This window comes from Brachionichthys hirsutus, chromosome 21, assembly GCF_040956055.1.
Source record: "Brachionichthys hirsutus isolate HB-005 chromosome 21, CSIRO-AGI_Bhir_v1, whole genome shotgun sequence".
NCBI lineage: Eukaryota > Metazoa > Chordata > Actinopteri > Lophiiformes > Brachionichthyidae > Brachionichthys > Brachionichthys hirsutus.
In genome coordinates, this window is record NC_090917.1 from 1,719,689 (window position 1) to 1,740,399 (window position 20,711).

The window sequence follows — 20,711 nt, forward strand, 5'->3', positions numbered from 1 at the left end:
GTTTATGGGAGAGGGAGCGACTCTAAAGACGGTTTGATATTTTTGTATTTTCGTGCAGCAGCCAGGGTTCTACGATATCAATGTCTTTTCCCGATGAATTTCCGCTCATAAATACAATCAATGAGACCAATTAGGATTGCGTGTCCTTGTTTTTCAAGTTGGATCTGCAGGATGTGCTTTTACGACGCCGAGGTGAATGTGTTAGCATCGCAATTACGGATGTGCACTGAGCGTTGAACCCGCTTCCCGTTGTCCTAGATGCTCCCTGGGCGATCCTGCTGGCTAACATTGAGCCGGAATCCACAGTGGTGACGGTCAACGGCTTGATCCCGGCTCGCTCCTATCAGTTCCGCCTTTGCGCCGTTAATGACGTGGGGAAGGGGCAATTCAGCAAGGAGACCGACCGGTAGGCGTTAGGGGCTTTTTCAGACCGTTTTACGACAATGTTAAGAAATAAAATGCCTTCTAACTTCACACATGTGCCTTTCAGCGTCTCCCTCCCAGAGGAGCCCCCCAGCGCTCCTCCTCAGAACGTCATTGCTAGCGGCCGGACCAACCAGTCCATCATGATCCAGTGGCAGCCCCCGCCGGAGAGCCACCAGAACGGCATCCTGAGGGGCTACACTGTCCGGTAAAAGCCCCGTCGCTCACACCTAACGAAGGCTCGAAGGGATATGCGTCGAGGCTCTATTGTTCATTTCGACTTTGCACTTTCATCATAAAGATATAAAGCTGTGTTGAAAATCGAATGCTGAGCTTCTTCTGCACACGTTGCCTTCCTTCTCACCCGAATGTTGTAGGTCCTTTAAAATGCATTTCATTCATCTTGATTTCCAGTCCATTATCTTGCCATGGCGAGCTCCTGGCCACGGCGGGGGGAGGGGGGGGAGGGGGGGGGGGGAGTCGCACACAGTACGTCTCACTTACGAGAAATGATTCTGTCTGAAAGGAAAACTCAAATTTAATGACGACTTTGACTTCGAAAAGACTTCGAGGACTTTCGTCGTCAGCAAAATGCCAGCCTGGCTGTAAATCCTGTAAACATGTAATTAGTTTGGGTTTTTCTTTAATTCTTTACATCCAAATGAAACAGCAGGTGTTCTGCAGACAGTGCTGTCGGTGGTTGTTGGCTCCTCATCTGCTGGTGCTTTGTCTCCCCCCATCAGGATGTCAGGGGAACTGCAAGTCCTTTTTTTTCCAGTGAGCCTCTAAAAAGTTCATGTTTGTCTCTTAGGTATCGTCTGACCGGGCTGCCAGTGGACTACCAGATCAAGAACATATCCAGTCCAGACGTCACCAACCTTCTCCTGGAGGACCTCATCATCTGGACCAACTACGAGATCGAGGTGGCCGCCTACAACGGGGCGGGCTTGGGCGCTTTCAGCCATAAAGTCACTGAGTGGACTCTGCAGGGAGGTGAGATGCTAAACTATTGTTATTGTCTTTTTTTTTTTTCTAATGCATGATGATAAACATTAATTCCAACGTGCAGAGTCGTCGTTATGCAGCAGCAACAAAAAAAGCTGAGGTTTGGACTGATGTCTCGCTGCTTGGGCTTTAAATCTCCACACAAAGATGTGACATCCTCTGAAATCCACGAGCCACAAACAAACCCACAGAGAGCTGTGCCCATTAGGTCTCGGTGCCGTCTGGATCAGACTGATGTGCAGAATCTTCCCCGACCTGTTCAGCTGCAATCGATGCAGGGCATCAAAACGGATGGCGACTCACAGCAGAATGAAAACTTTGCTGTCTGTCCACCTGTCTCAGTGCCCACCATCGCTCCCGGCAACGTGCAGGCCGAAGCGGTCAACTCGACGGCTGTCCGTTTCACCTGGACGGCGCCAAACCCGCAGTTCATCAATGGGATCAACCAGGGCTACAAGGTCAGTAGCTGCTGCCACACCCATTTGACCGGTTGTGGGGACGCTCCCTGTCTTCGCAAACCAATTTTCATGAGCGATCGTGAAGCTGTGTGCACGTGATGATGGAATGTCTCCATTATGTTCTCTCTGGTTCTTCGGAATACTTCATCTCCTTGTCTCTCTTTGCATGCCCGATTGAAATAAATGTGCCCAAACCCACCGGGAGACACGAAGCCCCATCCATAGAATGCTTCAATTTTTCTATTCTCGCTGTTGGGACTCATTTATGTCCTTCCTTGTCTTCTTGACTGTCTGTTAAATAGCGGTCCACAGGCATCATTCAAATGGGTGAGCAGACGCTGAGTAACCAAGTCTGAAATTGACATCGATTTCCCTCTGGGGGGGGGGGGGGGGGGGGGGGGAGAAACCAGTGAGACGAAGGGAATAAAGAGCATGAAAGGGCAGTGGATGAAAAAGGAGGGCGAGATTTAGTGGCAAAAGTCACGCATCTAGCCCCTCTGTCATCCTGCTAACTCTTAGACTCTTATAAAATCAACTGCGACTTCGCTGCTTCGCGGAGTTTTTTAATGCAATTTCAGATTTTTTTTTGCACTTGAACGCGCCTTGAAACGCGCAGGACGAAGGGGCGTGGTCGGAGGAACTGTGAAATCCGCGCGAGTTGCTATTAATCATTTCTCATGTGTTCAACCTCGTAGGTTGATCATTAAAATTTAATTCGTTATTTCTAAAAGCTATCATATTTGTTAACCTGTTTTTGGAACGTAACCCCCACGGAAAACGAGGGACTACTATCCATTTTCTAACCGCTTATTCCGTTATCGGGTCGCGGGCCAAGCTGGAGCCAATCCCAGCAGTCAATGGGCGAGAGGCAGGGGACACCCTGGACAAGCCGCCAGGCCATCGCAGGGCAACGAGGGACTACTGTATACGTTAAAGGCTTTCCGATCGTTGTCACGCTATCGTACCTCTCGCCCGCTCCCAGTCCCCCAGTGGAGCGTTTCCAGCCATAACTCCAGAGGGCCTTTTAAAAACCAAAACGCTCTGCGCCTGCCTTCTTCCCATTCTCAGCTGCTCGCCTGGGAACCCGGAAGAGATGAAGACATCTCCATGGTGACGGTGCGACCCAACTTCCAGGACAGCGTCCACGTGGGTTACGTGAGTGGCCTGAAGAAGTTTACCGAGTATTACACCTCTGTGCTGTGCTTCACCACGCCTGGAGACGGCCCACGCAGCCCCCCCAAAGTGTTGAGGACTCACGAGGACAGTGAGTGGCTTTATATTTAAACGTCACAATCTCTGCAAATACAAGCGCCAGATTGTGGCTATATCCAGTGAGTACTTTTCTCACGTTCCTGTTGGCCTTGCTCTTCATCCTTCTTTACCCCCCCCCCCCCCTTCCAGCCCCCGGCGCCGTGGGTCACCTGAGTTTCACCGAGATCCTGGACACCTCACTCAAAGTCAGCTGGAGTCAGCCAGGCGAGAAGAACGGAATCCTCACAGGTCGGTTGCAAAGAAAGGGAAGCAATCAAAAAGAGCTCCGAGTAAAGTTCTCAAGCCTCTCTCTGCTGCATGTTCGATACGATTTCAAACTGGGATTTTTGCACACAAATGCGTCAGATTTCTTCGTGCATGAGGAAATATCACGAGGGTCGCGGTCACGATGCGCTCACATGTTCTGGGAAATAAAAAAGTAAAGCTTTTATCTGGGACTGTGCATGCAAAATGTCCTAATTTACTGTCCAGTGAGCCACTTTTGCCCACCGGTGACATTAAATTTCCAGTGTTTACCAAAGCTGAGATTTAGCAGCATATTGTAAAGCAGTGTTTATTATTTATTTTTTTCCATAGTCAGACACATGCTGATATGCCGTATTAAATTATTGATTTGGGCAAGAAATGCTGCCAAATACAAAGAGCTGCTGGCCAAGGAGCTAATTGCATTAACTTTTTGCGAGTAAGCATGCGTGTGCGCTTTGGGCGGATGCGGCCTGTTTGGAGTCTACATGCGCACAGGGAGATGTGATCACAGGCTGATTCAATTTTTGATGGAGTTAATTTCATATTTCTGTTAGCTTGCTCTGTAGCATGCAAGCCGAGAGCCCCCCCCCCCCCCCCCCCTGCTGTCAAATCTTCCCTGGGAGGATTCTCAGTCTGTCGACTCCTCTTTGCTTCAGGCTACAGAATTTCGTGGGAGGAATACAACAGGACAAACACTCGCGTGACCCACTACCTGCCGAACGTGACCTTGGAGTACAGGGTCACTGGGCTCACTGCGCTCACCACATACACCATCGAAGTGGCGGGGATGACCTCGAAAGGCCAGGGCCAGCTGTCCTCCTCCACCATTTCCTCTGGCGTCCCACCAGGTCAGCATCCCGGAAATCACAACAGACGATGAGTGGGGGGGGGGGATCCGATTTACAGAATCCAGATATCCGGGTCAGATGGCGCATTTCAAAAACGCCACATGTCACTTTTGATCATCCTGATATCATCACGAGGGGCTGTTTGAAATCTGTGAATTATCGGTCATGTGACGGAATTGGATATTGTGATTTTTGCTGTGACGCATGCATGATCAGCCGCTCATTTAAACGGTCTTGAGGGGAAATGATTAGAATTGCCAGGAGAGTTTTTAGGATTCATGTCACCTGGTTTATGGGTAAGCACGTTCTCATCCTCACCTGCCACGACAAACAGAAACATAAAGCGTCCTGTGTGTGCACATGCAAACAAGCAATCGTATTCATGCGCACACAGAATGCACCCCCCCCCCCCCCCCCCTCCGAGATTCCCTGGGAATAATCCCCTCTTATTGTTTCCTCGGCACATGTGTAAACAGTGGGGTATCAGATTGAATCCTAAATTTAATTCCTAAATCTAATATTTTGGAGATAACGATATGATACGAAACCTTTGATATGACAACATTTCAAAAATACAATTGTGCATTCCTCTCGAGCTTTACGCCACTTTTGCGGTCGTTTCTGCACTGAGGATGAAGAGAAAATTAGTACATGCAGTATCTGTGCGAACACAAGAGGGTGCTATTTCATATAGACTTTCCTTTACGGCCCCTTGACATACCTCTAGTCTAGTAGTTGCTCCATCAGTCCTTCCCTCTCTCTTTGTGCCATCCTTTCCTCTCTGCTTCTTCGCAGAGCTTCCTGGTCCTCCCACCAACGTAGCCATCTCCAACATCGGCCCACGTTCCGTCATCCTGCAGTTCAAACCTGGCTACGACGGCAAAACGTCTATTTCCCGTTGGCGAGTGGAGGCTCAGGTGAGCACAGATCCTATCCAGAAGGAAAATGTCCATTTTCTTTGGTCATGAATTGCTGCACCACAAATCGCTCCACACATATAATATAATTTTGGCACCATTCGATGCAGATCTCGTGAACAGTGCACGCACAGTGTTGCAGTGCCCGCTGTGTCCGTCATGCTGACTCTTGTCTCGGTCCCAGGTGAGTGTGGTCGGGGAAAATGAGGATTGGAAATTGGTCCACCAGGTGTCCAACAAACCAGAGGCCCGGTCCTTGGAGGTGCCAGGTCTCAACCCGTACACCTTCTACAGGTATGACGCCTCACAGCATCCATTTATATGTAAATAGTCTTCTTGATTAAATTGAAAAAAAACGCCTGTAAATGAGCCCAGATTTAGCTTAGATTGCTCATTTTAATTAACTATCCCATCTTGGAAATAAAATTAATGCCATTTTTTTTATATTACGTACAGCAACTACATACACATCGAGCTCAGAATATGCAAAGGACATTATTTTAGTCCAAGTGGTCTCATTATGTATTAAACTGCTGCTGATTTTAATTCTGATCTCAAGTCAGATAAAATTGAACACGTATAATAAGCATGTGCAGATTATAAAGCACATCCCAGGAGCCTTATCTGATGCTCTACTCCGTTGTTTGAAGCTTGTTATGGACGGTGTGATTCTGAAATCATCTTGACACTATGAGCATGATCTGAATGCTGGTGCCAGACGCCTTGTTTTCCATGATCGCATGCAATCGGCAAGATGAGCTGCTCGCTGAGCCCAGTCCCCGAGGGCCTGCTGCAGTTCTAGTTTTCATTACGGCAACTTCCGACACCAACAGTTTACATTTGCAGCGAAGCGAGAGTTCAAACTGGAATAAAATGTGGATTAATTTACATATCCAAGCTGTGAAGCAAACACGACCTCCACTCGTCCCGTTCTGATCGCAGATCAAGGTGCACTAAGCCTCGCACGAGAGGAATCCGCGCAGTGTGGTAATTCGGACTCTGAGCTGTCCTTTCGGTTTAAACGAAACCATCCTTTTTAAAGTTGAACTCCAAACACCAGGTTCCGCATGCGCCAGGTGAATATAGTGGGCGTCAGTCCTCCCAGCCAGCCCTCCAGGAAGATCCAGACCCTGCCGGCTCCTCCTGACATGGCCCCCGCCAATGTCACCCTGCGCACCGCCAGTGAAACCAGCCTCTGGTTGCGATGGATGGTAAGACGGAACCAGCAACAGTGGAGCCTCGGCAATCGAAAGCGTGCTTTGACGCAGTTTTCTCTCCTGGCGTTTCAAGCCTTTGCCTGAATGGGAATACAATGGAAATGCCGAGCAGGTGGGCTACAGGGTCCAGTACTCCCGTGCGGGCTCACAGGGCCGAGCGCTGATCCACATCATCGGCGATCGGCTCGAGAGAGAGTTCACCATCGAGGATCTGGAGGAGTGGACGGAGTACGAGGTCCGGGTCCAGGCCTTCAATGGCATTGGGACGGGGCCCTGGAGCCAGCCGGTCAGAGGCAGGACGAGGGAGTCTGGTGAGTCTGGTTCAACTATCTGCAGTAGATGGATAGATAAAGGCGATAGATAAAGGATTTTTCTGGTGTGGGTAGGCCACCTGGTAGAAGGCATTTATAAAGCAGCCCACCCTATTTTAGCACAACCCCCCCCCCCCCCTATTTCCCACCACTCCTTTTAGCCATCACGTAGTTTGCCAAGCCTTAGTCAGACTTGGAAGCAGTGAAGGGCAGAGTCTGAGGAAATGAAAAACACATGAAGTTCATTCAAATGAAGATTTTCAGTACGAGGAATCAATGCTTTATGTCTAGGGACGAGTGCCGTGCAGGAGAAAAGGCCTTTCCTTGAGTCTTTCCTTTCTAGTAGGCCTGGAGGGGATACAAGGAATATCCAAGTATATGTGCAAACACGATTTAACCACAGCAGATCAGTTCAACTGCCATCGTTGCTGAATGTCAATACAAAAAAAAAAGACTATGGTGGGCAGATCAGGTGCATTTTTATCTCGCTTCCCTGCTCTCTTTGCTCCCCAGTCCCTTCTTGCGGACCCAACAACGTGTCTGCCTTCGCCACCACCTCGAGCAGCATTCTGGTCCGCTGGTTTGAAGTCCCCGAGCCAGACAGGAATGGACTCATTCTTGGCTACAAGGTCTGTTTGTGGCTTTTCTGTCTCGAAGCGGTTTGAGCTGTTGTGTTTGTCAAACTGCTCTAATTAGAGCTATTGAGCATGCAAAGCAGCCACGTCTGCTGACTTCTGCTTTGTCTTCTGGATCAGGTAGTGTACAAAGAGAAGGACTTTGACAGCCCGGTCCACTTCTGGACCGTCGAGGGGAACGCCACCCACAGCGTGCAGCTGACCGCTCTGGGGAAATATGTCCTCTACGAGATCCAAGTATTGGCTTTCACCCGTGTGGGAGATGGACGGCCCAGTTCTCCGCCGATTCTGGAGAGGACTTTGGACGACGTCCCAGGACCTCCGGTGGGCATCCTTTTCCCGGAAGTGCGGACCACCTCGGTCCGTCTCATTTGGCAGTCCCCCTCGCAGCCCAACGGCATCATACTCGGTTAGTTTTGGGGAGATTTCTGAAACGAGATATTTACTTTGGACTTCAAAACATTACCAGAGATGATTAACAAAATGATGATTAGCAATACCAAAACAATACAGGTGAAGATGTTCCCCCCCCCCCCCTCCCGCCTACCTTCTGTTAAGCCTACCAGATCACGTATCACCTCAACTCCACCAATAGCAACACGGCAACGGTGGACGTCCTGAACCCCAGTGCGCGGCAGTACACGGTGACTGGGCTCAAGCCAGAGTCCGTCTACATGTTCCGCATCACGGCGCAGACGAGGAAGGGCTGGGGCGAGGCTGCCGAGGCGCTGGTGGTCACCACGGAGAAGAGAGGTAACCCCGTGGGTGCATTTCAGCAGCGTCATCCCACTCCATCCTTTACCTCTATTGATAATTCTCTCCCTCCCCGTGCGCGTTCACTTTTCCCCAGCTCATCCCCAGCCCACCAGCCGTCCCGTGGTTCCTCAGAAGGATGTCCAAGCCCGCCGTGTCCTGCTGACGTGGGAACCGGGCAGTGACGGCCTGTCTCCTGTGCGTTACTACACGGTGCAGCTCAGAGAGCTTCCGGCGAGCAACTGGACGGTGCACTCTGCCTCCGTCAACCACGACGCCACCTCCTATTTAGTATCTAGGTAGAGTATACCTTCTGGATCCGAGACTTTTTATCTTTCATATTATGCTAAATTGGATGTTCTCTTGTGCTTATCCGTAAATATTCGCTTGGCTGAAGTATCGTTGGCGAATAAACAGGATGTTTCAAGGGTATAACGTTTTGTTTTAGAGCAAAAATAACCATCTAAATTGAGGACAAACATTCTTCTTCGTCTAATTCCTCTTCCGTCTTCCACCTCTTCTTCCTCTGCCTCGAATGTGAGCGTTGCAGTTAGTTTGTAAGACATGTCGCCCGACTCTTTTCCTCTTTTGACATCTCCGGATTCAGAGTTTTAGGAACGAGCGCTGTGAGTCAATCACAAAAGTTCCTGTGCTTCGTCCCTCAGGCTGAAGCCCTTCACGTCCTACCAGTTCCGAGTAAAGGCCACCAATGATATCGGGGACAGCGGGTACAGCGAGGAGAGCCAAGCGATCACCACCTTGCAGGATGGTGAGAGTCAACAGTCGAGTTAATTAGATTAAGCGCAAAGGAGCAAAATTGGGCATTTGTGGAAATGTGATGTTTGCTTTCCTGCTCGGGTTTGAATATTAATGCCGCTCTCGTGGCTTCCAAAGGTAAATATCAGACGGCTAGCGTAGTTTAGCATAGCGTCTCGTGTAAAATGTGTGACAATTTGTAAAAGTCAACATGATGAACTTCCTGTCCTGTCGCTTTTCCGCCCTCAGCGCCGGACGAACCGCCCATAATTCTCTCCGTCACGCCGCACACGACGACGTCGGTGCTGATCCGCTGGCAGGTGAACGATGAGGCGTTAGCGCTGATGACGTTTGAGTGTTTAGAACCGTGACACGATGGTCTGAAAAATGGCCTCTGGCTAGACACCATGAAACCCATACTTATACTTGTACACACACCCTCTTCTGTGTGTGTGTGTGTGTGTGTGTGTGTGCAGCCACACTCGCACCTGAATTAACGGGTAATAAAGAGGAAAACAGGAGGCTCCAAGTCACAATTTTACTTTTATGGCAAACGCTTGTCGGATTTATAAGGATAGAGAGGCGGTCTGTCTTGTCCCCTCCGGCTTGCCGTCTCATGTTCATCCATGGGGAGGGGGGGGGGGGGATTTCTTACATGACTCACCTCTGGGTGATCTCAATTTGAGGGGAATTTTTTTCACTTACAGTAAATCTCTTCGGCGATGGTAAATTAGAGACTAAGCCCTGCGTAGTGAAGTAGAATTTTACAGTCAGGGAGCACATCTGCAAAAATGCCTGTTGAGGTGAAATCGGTAATTTGCACGACCTCATTAAAACAGTTTCTGGGTCGCATCCAGTATTCTCTGCTATTTCTGGGAGTCTGCAGAGCTCTGCTACGCCACAAGTTTAACTCCCTTGCCTTTAATCCTTTTCGTGCTCCTGGTTGTGCAATAATAAAAAAAATAATGCTTCCACTTGAAACCAAGAGTTTAAAAATCACTTTGACAGTTTTTGTCGAACACGACGAAAGCTGAATATATAGCCGCCGTTAATATTTGCACAGCTAAAGCATATCATTTTCCTGCAGGGGGTGGGGGGGGGGGTTGACCTCATCAGGTTTCTTGTTCGAGCCAGTAAAAACCCAGTTCTGTGAGTTTTCTCTGTCACGATTCCTTCAGCTAACAGAATATGTCTTCCAGCCCCCACCTGAGGACAAGATCAATGGGATCCTGCTCGGCTTCCGGATCCGTTACCGCGAGCTGCTGTACGATCGTCTCCGCGGTTACTCCCTTCACGCCATCGGCAGCGCGTCCACCTGGGCCGAGCTGAACGGTGAGGGGGTCGCTGCACGATAAACTTTCATTTTCACTCTCGCCCCTTTCACTGTTTGCAGAACATTTAAAAAAAAAGAAAAAAAAAATCCAGGCAGCCCCGTTCTGCTTCCAAGATCTCCCGACACTTCCCAGCCAAGCCTTTGATTTAGTGATCAAAGCTGTTATTAGGTTTTCTGTTTCTGCTGCTTCGTGCGACGAGGCCTGTAATTGCACTCTCATTTTGTGATTACGTTCCTCACCCAGAGATCTGATCACCGCCGATTGCGTTGATTTGGATGATGGTAGCGCAGTTATTATACTTTTGTCTCTTCCTCCACCTTCCTCTCCTGTTACATCCGTTGTACAGTTCGCGTTTTTATTTCCACCTCTCCTCCGCAGCTCCTTACAGCCTCCGGAATCTGAGCGACTCGACTCTGACCCAGTACGAGTTAGACAGTAAGTTCTGTTCACTTTCAGTTCAGTTCCAAATTCCAAATTGCACCAAGCTCGAATAGTCCGACACAGTCGTAGCAAGCGCTGACCTAAAAGAAAGCATAACCTTGTTATAGTGCAAATTAAATGTGTTTCTTTACTTCCCCTGCAGAGCTGAGCAAACACAAGCGCTATGAGATTCGCATGAGTGTATACAACACCGTGGGCGAGGGGCCGACCAGCCCGCCACACGAGGTGTTTGTGGGAGAAGCAGGTGAGTGCGCGCTTCCTGTTTTTTTTTTTTTCTCCAATCAACACGTGTCTCCCGAGAAGCCGGAATGTAAAAGCTCGCTCCTCCAGAAGTTTGCTCGTTCAGGTTGCAATCTGTTTCCGCTTTTTATCCCAGCGCTTTCTGCTTTAAGCTGCATTATTGCTAAAGTGAAGGAAACTGATCGATTATGGTCCTTCCTTGCGATCTGTTCCCAACAGTGCCAACAGCCGCGCCCCAAAACGTGGCGATCCAATCCGCGACAGCCACCCAGCTGGACGTGACCTGGGCCCCTCCTCCTGTAGACGCTCAGAACGGAGACATCCAGGGCTACAAGGTCAGATTCCGAAATTCCCCTGCAAGCACCGCGAGCAATGAGCCTCATGAGCCCTGCGGAAGCAATGGCGTCTCCTGTTTGTGCCGATGTAAAATGCATCCGTTTGATGTTAATCACCATTAAAGGCGCATCCTTACAGTTTTATTAGTGCTGCTTTCCTGAGGGGATTTCAATGAAATGTTTAGCTTGCTGCTCTAAAAAAAAAATACATTTTACAGGGAATGAAACGAAAGTGCCTCCCCCGCTTAAAGGGGTCTGAAAAAGGACTGAGTTTTATAGGAGCTTTATTCCCTGAGCATCGTCTGCAGGCAAACCTTGACATCGATTCACGCCTCCCCCCCCGCCCCGCACAGGTTTACTTTTGGCAATTCCAGCGGAAGAACGAGACGGAGCGACTGCGGACTCTCTTCATGCCAGAAGGAGGGGTGAAGCTGAAGAACCTGACTGGTTACACCACCTACATGATCAGTGTGGCCCCCTTCAATGCCGCCGGGGACGGGCCCCGCAGCCCACCCATGAGGGGACGCACTCAGCAAGCAGGTGCGTCCAAACACGCTCCCAATGCACAATTTATGCCATAGGAACAAATCTCTCTATATGCAACGGACACACAGTCGGAAGGCAGAGCGATAAAGAAGGATAAAGATAAATAAGGCGAGAGAACGATGCATTTAGTCATATTTATGTGCTGGCAGAAGTGCAGATGTTAGCTCAGAGAACCATGAGGGCTTTTTTTTTTTTTTTTTGAAGTGGATGAGTCGACCGTGAAGAGATAATTTGTTGTGATGGTGATGCTAATCATTGCTGTCAGCGTGCCAAACGGCGTTAGCGTCGCCGCTTTGTGAGCGCCAGTTCCCAATCAGCGAACTCGCTCTAAAACTCATTTGCTGATTCCCCTGCTTAGTCGGGAAAAGTACTTTAAATATGTTTACACAACTTCTCAAACAGGAAATCCTCCTGCCCTCTTCTTTGTTTCTTCATTTCTTTCCTTTCTGTGCCCATTTTGGTAATTTTTTTAATGTCCTGGTATCAAGTAAAAAGTGTTAAAATCAATGTTTATGTTAAGATTCTCCTCATCCACCGCTGGGGACGATCTGAAGGTGATTTCTATCAAAGGTTTTGTAAATCCGTCATCCAGATAATTATTCCTAAGCACATTTCTTGCTTGTTACTGCGGTTTATTCCAGAGTCGTCGATCTCTTAACATCGAATTTAACATCGGCATTTTACAAGCGTGTCAAACCTCCAAAGATCCCTTAGACGTGCGAATGCTATATTCTCGCCTTCCCTTCCTTTCAGCTCCGAGTGCTCCCAGGTTCATCCACTTCAGTGAGCTGACCACCACCTCCGTCAATGTGTCCTGGGGGGAGCCGGCCTTCCCCAACGGCATCATTGAGGGCTTCCGTCTGGTCTATGAGCCCTGCACGCCGGTAGACGGTAAGCAAAGCCCCGCCTCTCGCTTAGGTAGGCGGGGTTAACTGCATGGCGGAAAAGCGGCTGCAGCTGAGACGATATGTTTGCAAATGATCTGTTGCTATGGCGCCAAGATGCAAAATAAATATCCCGCCTCTAAAGTACTGCGTGTATTTCCGTGTACTCCTGTGTTGCGATCCCACATGGCCTGGCCCTTGTAAGACTCTGCTCTGAATGTGGTCTGTCTGTCCAGAGTCCTCAGTGGCCTGTGTCGACTGTCTTCACTCCCCACCCCCCCCAGGCGTCAGTAAGACAGTGACGGTGGACGTGAGGGGGGGTGGCCCCCTGTGGCTGAAGCTGAGAGATCTGGCCGACGGCATCACCTACAACTTCCGGATCCGGGCCAAGACCTTCATCTACGGGCCTGAGGTGGAGGCTAACATCACAACTGGGCCAGGAGAAGGTAACGTGCATGTGTGCGTGCGTGTGTGTGTGTGTGTATTTTAAAATCATGCTTTCCATTTAATGCTGAATTGCTTTTCTTCAGGCGCCCCTGGACCTCCTGGAGAACCCTTCATCACGCGGTACGGCTCCGCCCTGACCATCCACTGGACCAGCGGGGACCCAGGCCGTGCCCCCATCACGCGCTATGTGATCGAAGCGAGACCGTCAGGTGTGTGTGTGCCTCGCCGGAACCGTTTTAATCCTTTTAATCCTTGTTTTAATCCTTGACCCTCTTCCCTTATTCAAATTGATATCAAACTATCCGTTAACAACGTTTTTTCCTTCGACCCACACGCTCCGCCTACTTTGCAGATGAAGGATTGTGGGACATCTTAATCAAGGACATCCCGAAGGAAGTGACATCACACACGTTCAGCATGGACATCCTGAGGCAAGGGGTCAGCTACGACTTCAGGGTGATCGGAGTGAACGACTACGGCTATGGCTCGCCAAGTTTACCGTCTCCTTCCATATCAGGTGAGCTTTCAGAGACTTCTCCATTGGAATTTTTCTGAATGCTTCTCAGATATCACAGAAACCCAATAACCGTGAATTCATTTTTCTTTGTGTGTTTTATATCCAGCACAAAAAGTGGCACCTTTCTATGAAGAGTGGTGGTTCCTGGTTGTGGTGGCTTTAGTGGGGCTCATCTTCATCCTCCTGCTGGTTTTCATCCTCATCATCAGAGGACAGAGCAAGAAGTATGCCAAGAAGTCCGAATCAGGTGAGCGCACAGTATTTAAACGCTATAAAAGGAGCGGCTGCGGCGTGTGGCCGTGAAGCGGAGTGGGGGGGGGGGGGGGCATGCTTGTTAATTCCGTGCGGAGCTGACATCAGCGGGTATTTCCTTTTATTCATCGCTGTTTAGCTGCCGTGCAGGAAGGAGGTCCCTGCAGGTCGCTGCCCATCTCTCTGACTGACAGGAAAAACAAAGGGCCTCCTTCTCACTCCCAAAAAAGGAGCTGTCATTGCCGTATTCCCCCCCCCCCAGGATGAGTGTGTGTTTGTAGATTTTTTTTATTTTTTATTTTTTTATCTCCGCTGTCTTTCTCCAGCATCACTCAGCCCATCATGAAATCTATGAAGTTATTGCATTGCTCCGCTTCGAGACAGAGAGAATGGTCTTTCACTGAAGAAATGCAGTTCACATTTTTTTTTTTTTTTGTTCCAGTTGCTCCTCCCTGGTGTTGATCTGATTGGCCGACTGGCCTCTCCCCCTCTCTCTCTCCAGGTAACGGCTCCAACTGTAACGCTCTGACCCACGGAGACATGGTCAGCCTGGACGAGGGCCGCTTCCCGGCTCTGGAGCTCAACAACCGGAGGCTGTCTGTGAAAAACTCCTTCTGCAGGAAGAACGGCATCTACACCAGGTCGGTGAGCCGCGCCGACGGTGCTCCGAGTCCGCCTGATGTCAAAATGAGACATAAATAAATAGATAAATGACTTCTGGGAAAATATCTGGGCGATCCACAGAAAGGTGCTTCACAAAAATAAACATAAATCACTCCCTCAATTCCCTCACTGGTGTGATTTGGAGAAGACGGGGGCGCTCCCAAAGAGATTAGCATTCCTGAGTGTGACTGTGTGTGTGCAAGAGTCCTCGTGTCCATATGGTGGAAGGTTTATTGATTTGTGATAAATTAGTATTTTCCATGCACGTGGAGTTGCCTCGGGGACGGATCAGAGCAGGTGTTATTACGTCTCCGGCTCAAAGGCCGAGAGTTCGAGAATAATCTCCACGCCTGAGCTCGAGATTATAGATTAATGCCACGGTCTGGATCTCCGGACTCAGAATTACAAAGAGAGGATGGTCGTCCACTCGATGCTGGGATCACGGATCAAACCCGTTCCTAATCTCATCCAGAGCCGTGTCAGGCAGCCCAATGTCACTCTCAAGGTCATTTTAGAGGACGCATCTCTCAGATTTGAACAAAAGGGCAGTATTTGAAAACATTCAAATCTGGTTTTTGATACGTAAAACAGGGAAAAGCGGCGGCTGACAGCCGACGCTCTGTCCTGGAAACTCAACGGGAGTCGGTGTGTCCCGGTATGTCCCGTCCAAACCAGCACCAATCAGCAGAAACAGACGGGTGTTTGTTTAGCAGGATCGGGGACAGTGGAAAGTATGAAGAAGCTTTGACACCAGGGGCTTTTTTTTCCTCTTTCATTCACACAAAGATCCTCTGACTCGATCATACCATTTTAGGAAATGATTTTCCCGGTAGTGTGTCTTTCGCTGGCCTTCTTTTCCCTCATTCCTTCCTCCCTCTCTTTCAGCTTCAGTTTCTCTCAGCGCCTCCCCTTGACCCGGATCCCACTTCGCACCCCCCCCCGCACCCCGAGCTCATGCCCATCCCTCTCGCTCTTTAAACTCGCATCTGACTGACATAATTGATCGTGGCGGCACGCCGCATGACATTTCAATCCACGCCGCCATTCCTGTAGTATTTGCCAGAGCAAAGCCCGAGGCTGCCGTTTATTTGGTGACCCCCCCCCCCCCCTTCAGCATAAAGAGGCTTGAGTTCACGATTTAGTCGGGGGGGCTCTGTGCTTTAACATTCCGCAGCCCACAGCGAATCAGACTGTAGGCAATCATCTGATGAGCGTCCCATGACTCTCATCGCACTGCGAGCCTGCAGACAGTGAAGCGGCTGAACTTGAAAGGAAGCTCTTACTACTGTGTCTCTGCTATTCGTCGAAAAGGAAGAATTAAAGCCTGGAGTCATTGCATAATTTGTTGTTTACCAGCTCTTGCTTTAATTTTGTTCGAAAATTCTTTAAATGAAGCTTTAAAAAAAAAAAAAAAACTTTGTCCCCAGATCACAGCGGCAAAATCGACACAATGTGCCCTTTCAATTTGAACTGGTCTTCGTCAAACACCAACGTAATGTGAGGGAAAGCAGAACTTGCTGTTCTTAAATGATTCCGGATTCATTTGTGTTCCTTTTGCTCAGATCTCCTCCCCGACCCAGCCCAGGCAGTCTTAACTATTCGGACGAGGACGTCAGCACAAAGTACAACGACCTGATCCCTGCGGAGAGCAGCAGCCTGACCGAAAAGCCCTCGGAGGTCTCAGACTCACAGGTGCAGCAGCGGCTCTTAGCTTAGCTTTACATTCTGCATGCAAAACATCTACATAAAGTACCTTATGTAGTTTATGTTTGTACTTGTACTTGTGCATCTGTCGGTCCGGGCTGCTCAAGTTGCGCCCCTTGCTTTTGCATTCAGCGTGAAGAAGGCTGCAGTTCTAATAGTGCACAAGGTGAAAGTAGAGATTAATGGCCGCCCACTGGCAGCGGATCAGGCGGCGGCCTGTGCAGAATGTCGATGCAAACAATCCACCTTGGATCCACGCCGCTGCATTTGTTATCTGAGTTGTTGAGAACAAATCCTCCCTGTCAAATATATATATTTTTTGTGCTGGTATGGATTGGGAAACGTTCAGCGTGCCGGCTTGAGGAGAGCTGCGTTGGGGCTTTTGGCCCTGTCTCTTCTTCTGTGGTGATAAGCAAACACTGCCAGCCCTGAGAGATGACTGTCAGGTGTTTGTTACATGCTCAGTCAGGCAAACGGCTTTTTTGTCCAGTAACCGAGTCTAATCAATAAATTATCACCTTCTTGCCATCTTGACTTGTATCATTTCGTTGGTCAGGCTTGCACGCCATCTCCCCTCATCCTTCCCCAGTTCCCTCCCCTCGGTCTGTCCGTACATTTCTTTCGGGCTTCTGTGCCGTCCCTCCCAGGCTCTCTGTACTTTCGAGTGAATCACCTTGAGTGTCTGGGAATCTGGTTTTGATCCTCGTCAGATGAAAGCCTAGGATGGGAAGTGGTCCTGAATCCCCCGCCCCTTGCTTTCAGGCCAACTTCAGTCATTTCTTTCATCGAGGAATTATTTACTCTTGGGAGCTCCGTCAACTAGCTGCATCCCTCGTGTGAATTCCTCAGCCTGAAACGGCTTTTATCAGGTCTTACTTCCTGAATGTGGTACCCCCCACGCATCCAGCCCGAGACGATGAAGTCCACCTGTCACATGGCACGTTTCGGGGGGGGGGCGGCGGCGTATTAGAGCCCGTTGGTGCTGCGGAGAACTTCGGGAATGCCTTTTGAAGTTTTATTGAGCAGATAACGCTGAGCTATCAGGATGACATTGGGTTCTGCCTGTTTCCTTTAATCCCGGAGCCTCCACCAGCAGTTATAAATTGACTATTGTGCTCCTCAAGGGGGGGGGGTATCTGGAGAAATCTAACAATGACTCGGCAACGCAACAAGCCCACCATGCACCGTGCTTCATACGTCCACTTTATCAGATACGCTATGTCCTCTTGTGTCCCCTTTCTGCCTTTGTCTCCCACTCTGGTTCCTCGCTCTATGACTGGGTTGTCTCTAATGACAACAGACAAATTTTAGTCAAAGTCTAGTCACCCCCCCTCTGGGGTGTGGTGTTATGTAGAGTAAGCAGTAATACATAAGTATAGCACAAAGGACTGACCCACTTTGTACTCTAGGCATGCCTCAGCTTTGGGGGGGGGGGGGGGGGGATCTGCTTGCTTGGAGTTCTTTATTGTCTCATGCCCTTATGTAAATCATCAGACTAAAATCCCACACGTGCGATTCCACATGGCGTGCGTTGAGTGAGATTCTCTCACTGCGGTCCTGCAATTACCTCGTAATGAGCTGGCATTAGGAGTCCAATCACAAACTGTCCACCGAAGGTTCCTCATTAACAAATAACTCGGCTGAACCGCACAAGCGGCCATGTTTCTATGAGAAGGAGATGAGAGCAGCAGGATAATGAGGGGTGAAGGGGTGCAATCATCATCACCGTCTCTGTGGCGCGCCGCTCTGAGAAGAATCGGCCATTGTTGCCTTACTTTTTCACCTCCAGACTCCCCGGGAATTGATCCAGTGATGATTCTGGCGAAGGCGTCTGAGGTTCAGCCCACCGCTGCCAAGAATCCAGCCGATTGGCATCTTGTTTTTGTGGCAGTTTAGTTACCGATTAGGAATATTGAGCATTCCGCGTTCGCATCGCTTTCTTACGAGACCCGTGAACGGTTTTTCGACTGAGCGATGAGAGCGTGCAGGAAATCATTTTAAAGATGCCGCCGGTATAGTTCGAGAATGCGCGACCTGTCTTCCTTATTATTATTTTTTACTTTCACATCATCTGCAAAGAAATGTATTTGGCACATATATATATTTATATGTGTGTGTGTGTGTGTGTGTGTCATCATCATCATGACTGGTCCATCTGAATCATCTTGCTGTAGCGATGCACTGTAAAACACATTGTTTTGTTCACCCGTAGGAGGCGCTGGTGTTTTCATATGGGACAGGTGGCCTACATACACTTCCTCTGCATTTGGTGAGGCTCCTGTGGCTGCCTGTTTTGAATGTTTGTAGCCTGATAGGTGACTGGTTGCTCCCGATCGTCCCCATCCAATCGTCTCCCTCAGATTCCCATCGTAGGTTTTGTGGCGTGCCGTCCAATACAAAACCAACCCCCCCCCCTCCCCGTCTTGTGGGTGTGGTGTTGCCACACAGATCCTGCACATACAGTTCGATCTAATCCTCTTTGAACAGGTCGTGATGATAAATTGATCATATATTGACCAGATTGCGTTGATGGTCAGTTTACAATGCACGCTTCACATTCTGCCCATGTTTTGGTTTTCCATGTGTTCCTGCGCTCTCTTGTAAATGCTAGCGTGTGCACGTTTGCATGTGTGTGTGTTGTTTTGACAGGAACGATTGAGAGTTGAGGGCTTGGCTCGGAAAAGTCCAATAACCTCGTGTACATTTGCATTTCTGTAGGCTCGATGTCTCCTAGCCGCTCCCGCGTGGAAACGCTGCACATGCATCTCACGCCCGCTCCTTGAACCAATGGCTCTTCTCGATCTCGCTTTTCTCTTACAGGGCAGCGACAGCGAGTACGAGGTCGACCCGAATCGGCAGAAGACCCACTCTTTTGTCAACCATTACATCAGCGACCCCACTTACTACAACTCCTGGCGGCGCCAACAGAAAGGCATATCCCGGGCACAGGCGTACAGCTACACCGAGTCCGAGTCAGGTGACCCGGAGCACTGCGCCCCACCGCCGCTGCCTCCTCTCCCTCCGCTTCCACCCCAGCTCACTTCACCCAGCCCCCAGCCCCAGCAAGCCCAGGGCCAGCCCCTGCAGGGCCAGGGCAGCCTGTTTAGGCCGAAAGGTAGCCGGACTCCCACACCCTCTCAGCAGAGCTCCAACCCTCCCAACCAGCACAGCGCCCTCTACAGGCCCCCCAGCAGCCTAGCCCCTGGCTCGAGGGCCCCGATTGCTGGTTTCTCCTCCTTTGTGTGAAACATGTTGAAAGTGGACATCAAATTTTCTTGGGGATATCGACCCTAATTGCGGTGAAGGCGAACATAACGGCGCTCTGTCAGCTCATTGTGTAATTCACACCTTTCTTTAAATGACTTTTCTTTCCACGTTGTCCGTAATTAATTTGGAGACATGTGAAACAAAACTACGAGTCTTTTTGAGCACTTTTTTTTAATGTGACTTTATTTTTCCTCACCAGTTGATCAGATGTTCCCCTCAACATCACTTTTACTTTTATTTTGCATGACTCCTCTCTTCTTTTTACATTTCTTTTAAATATCTTTGCGTCTGTACAGATCACAGGAATCTTGGCAAAGTCACTCAAACACATGATTATATATCTATATATATATATATATATATACATAGATGTAGTAGATGTACCTAGAAGACAAAATCAATTATTGCAGAGTCGGCGTTGATTGAGACTGACGTCACCGTGCGGAAGAGTGTTGGGACTGGTTGCGAAAAGGAAGAGACAAAAGATAGACGTGGAATTCATGCCAAATCGAACAATTTTTAACGTGACGGCCGGGAGAGTTTTAAAGCTGACACTGGCAAAAACAATCGTATGTTTCCATGGAAACAGCTCTGTGGCCGATAGCACACAAAGTCCAATATTTCAGATTCCTGCAGATATATGAAATGAGTGTATATCATGAGTGTGGAATTGTCTTTTTGTGAGTCTGTTGCAGTGGATAAAAAGATGCCTTGATCGCGAAGCACTTATTTATGATATCCGTCACCGGTTGTTACTGAACACACACAGCGACCTTGACTTTGGCATCATAATAGAAGGCCGAAAGCCGCCCCTCAATCCTGTGGGATTTGAACACATTTACATAGACAAACATTGTTTTTCTATATTTTTTGCACCCTTTGCTGGTTCGTGTATACACAGCTCCGTCCCGTTCTGCATATATGTCTACTGAAACGCTTCAAAATCCACTGAAGAACTAATCCGGGACCTTCACACGTGGGCTCAGATGTTGGTTCTGCTAAACCGTCTTTTTTTTCCATTGTGTTCGCCCTACTGGTGTAAGCCCCCCCCCCCCCCCCCCCCCCCCCCCCACACCATCACTGAATGCTATGGCGGAACAGTGCACAAAGTGATGATGTCATTTAATTGCCTCACTTTTTTCCCCTCTTCGTGGAATCAACCCTGTACCCTTCATGCGTGACCGTGCCATCCCGAACGCTCATGCGCGTGTGCGTCCGTGCATGGATGCGTGTGCGTGAG

The 20,711-nt window shown here is 49.2% G+C and overlaps 1 protein-coding gene across 1 annotated transcript in view; it reads left to right on the forward strand.

Moving 5' to 3' along the window:
- Positions 1 to 19,450, forward strand: part of sdk2b (sidekick cell adhesion molecule 2b) — a 34,566-nt gene extending 15,116 nt beyond the window's left edge. The window contains exons 14-43 of the mRNA XM_068754281.1: positions 259 to 406; positions 491 to 631; positions 1,235 to 1,416; positions 1,771 to 1,886; positions 2,955 to 3,150; positions 3,288 to 3,386; positions 4,061 to 4,252; positions 5,048 to 5,169; positions 5,354 to 5,463; positions 6,230 to 6,380; positions 6,460 to 6,697; positions 7,211 to 7,326; positions 7,453 to 7,741; positions 7,891 to 8,085; positions 8,183 to 8,384; positions 8,751 to 8,854; positions 9,091 to 9,161; positions 10,041 to 10,173; positions 10,554 to 10,610; positions 10,759 to 10,860; positions 11,076 to 11,191; positions 11,545 to 11,731; positions 12,491 to 12,628; positions 12,906 to 13,067; positions 13,152 to 13,277; positions 13,421 to 13,585; positions 13,692 to 13,832; positions 14,340 to 14,478; positions 16,063 to 16,192; positions 19,025 to 19,450. Coding sequence (XP_068610382.1) covers positions 259 to 406; positions 491 to 631; positions 1,235 to 1,416; positions 1,771 to 1,886; positions 2,955 to 3,150; positions 3,288 to 3,386; positions 4,061 to 4,252; positions 5,048 to 5,169; positions 5,354 to 5,463; positions 6,230 to 6,380; positions 6,460 to 6,697; positions 7,211 to 7,326; positions 7,453 to 7,741; positions 7,891 to 8,085; positions 8,183 to 8,384; positions 8,751 to 8,854; positions 9,091 to 9,161; positions 10,041 to 10,173; positions 10,554 to 10,610; positions 10,759 to 10,860; positions 11,076 to 11,191; positions 11,545 to 11,731; positions 12,491 to 12,628; positions 12,906 to 13,067; positions 13,152 to 13,277; positions 13,421 to 13,585; positions 13,692 to 13,832; positions 14,340 to 14,478; positions 16,063 to 16,192; positions 19,025 to 19,450 — 4,694 coding nt within the window. The remainder of the gene's footprint in view (positions 1 to 258; positions 407 to 490; positions 632 to 1,234; positions 1,417 to 1,770; positions 1,887 to 2,954; positions 3,151 to 3,287; positions 3,387 to 4,060; positions 4,253 to 5,047; positions 5,170 to 5,353; positions 5,464 to 6,229; positions 6,381 to 6,459; positions 6,698 to 7,210; positions 7,327 to 7,452; positions 7,742 to 7,890; positions 8,086 to 8,182; positions 8,385 to 8,750; positions 8,855 to 9,090; positions 9,162 to 10,040; positions 10,174 to 10,553; positions 10,611 to 10,758; positions 10,861 to 11,075; positions 11,192 to 11,544; positions 11,732 to 12,490; positions 12,629 to 12,905; positions 13,068 to 13,151; positions 13,278 to 13,420; positions 13,586 to 13,691; positions 13,833 to 14,339; positions 14,479 to 16,062; positions 16,193 to 19,024) is intronic.
- The last annotated feature ends 1,261 nt before the right edge of the window (positions 19,451 to 20,711 follow it).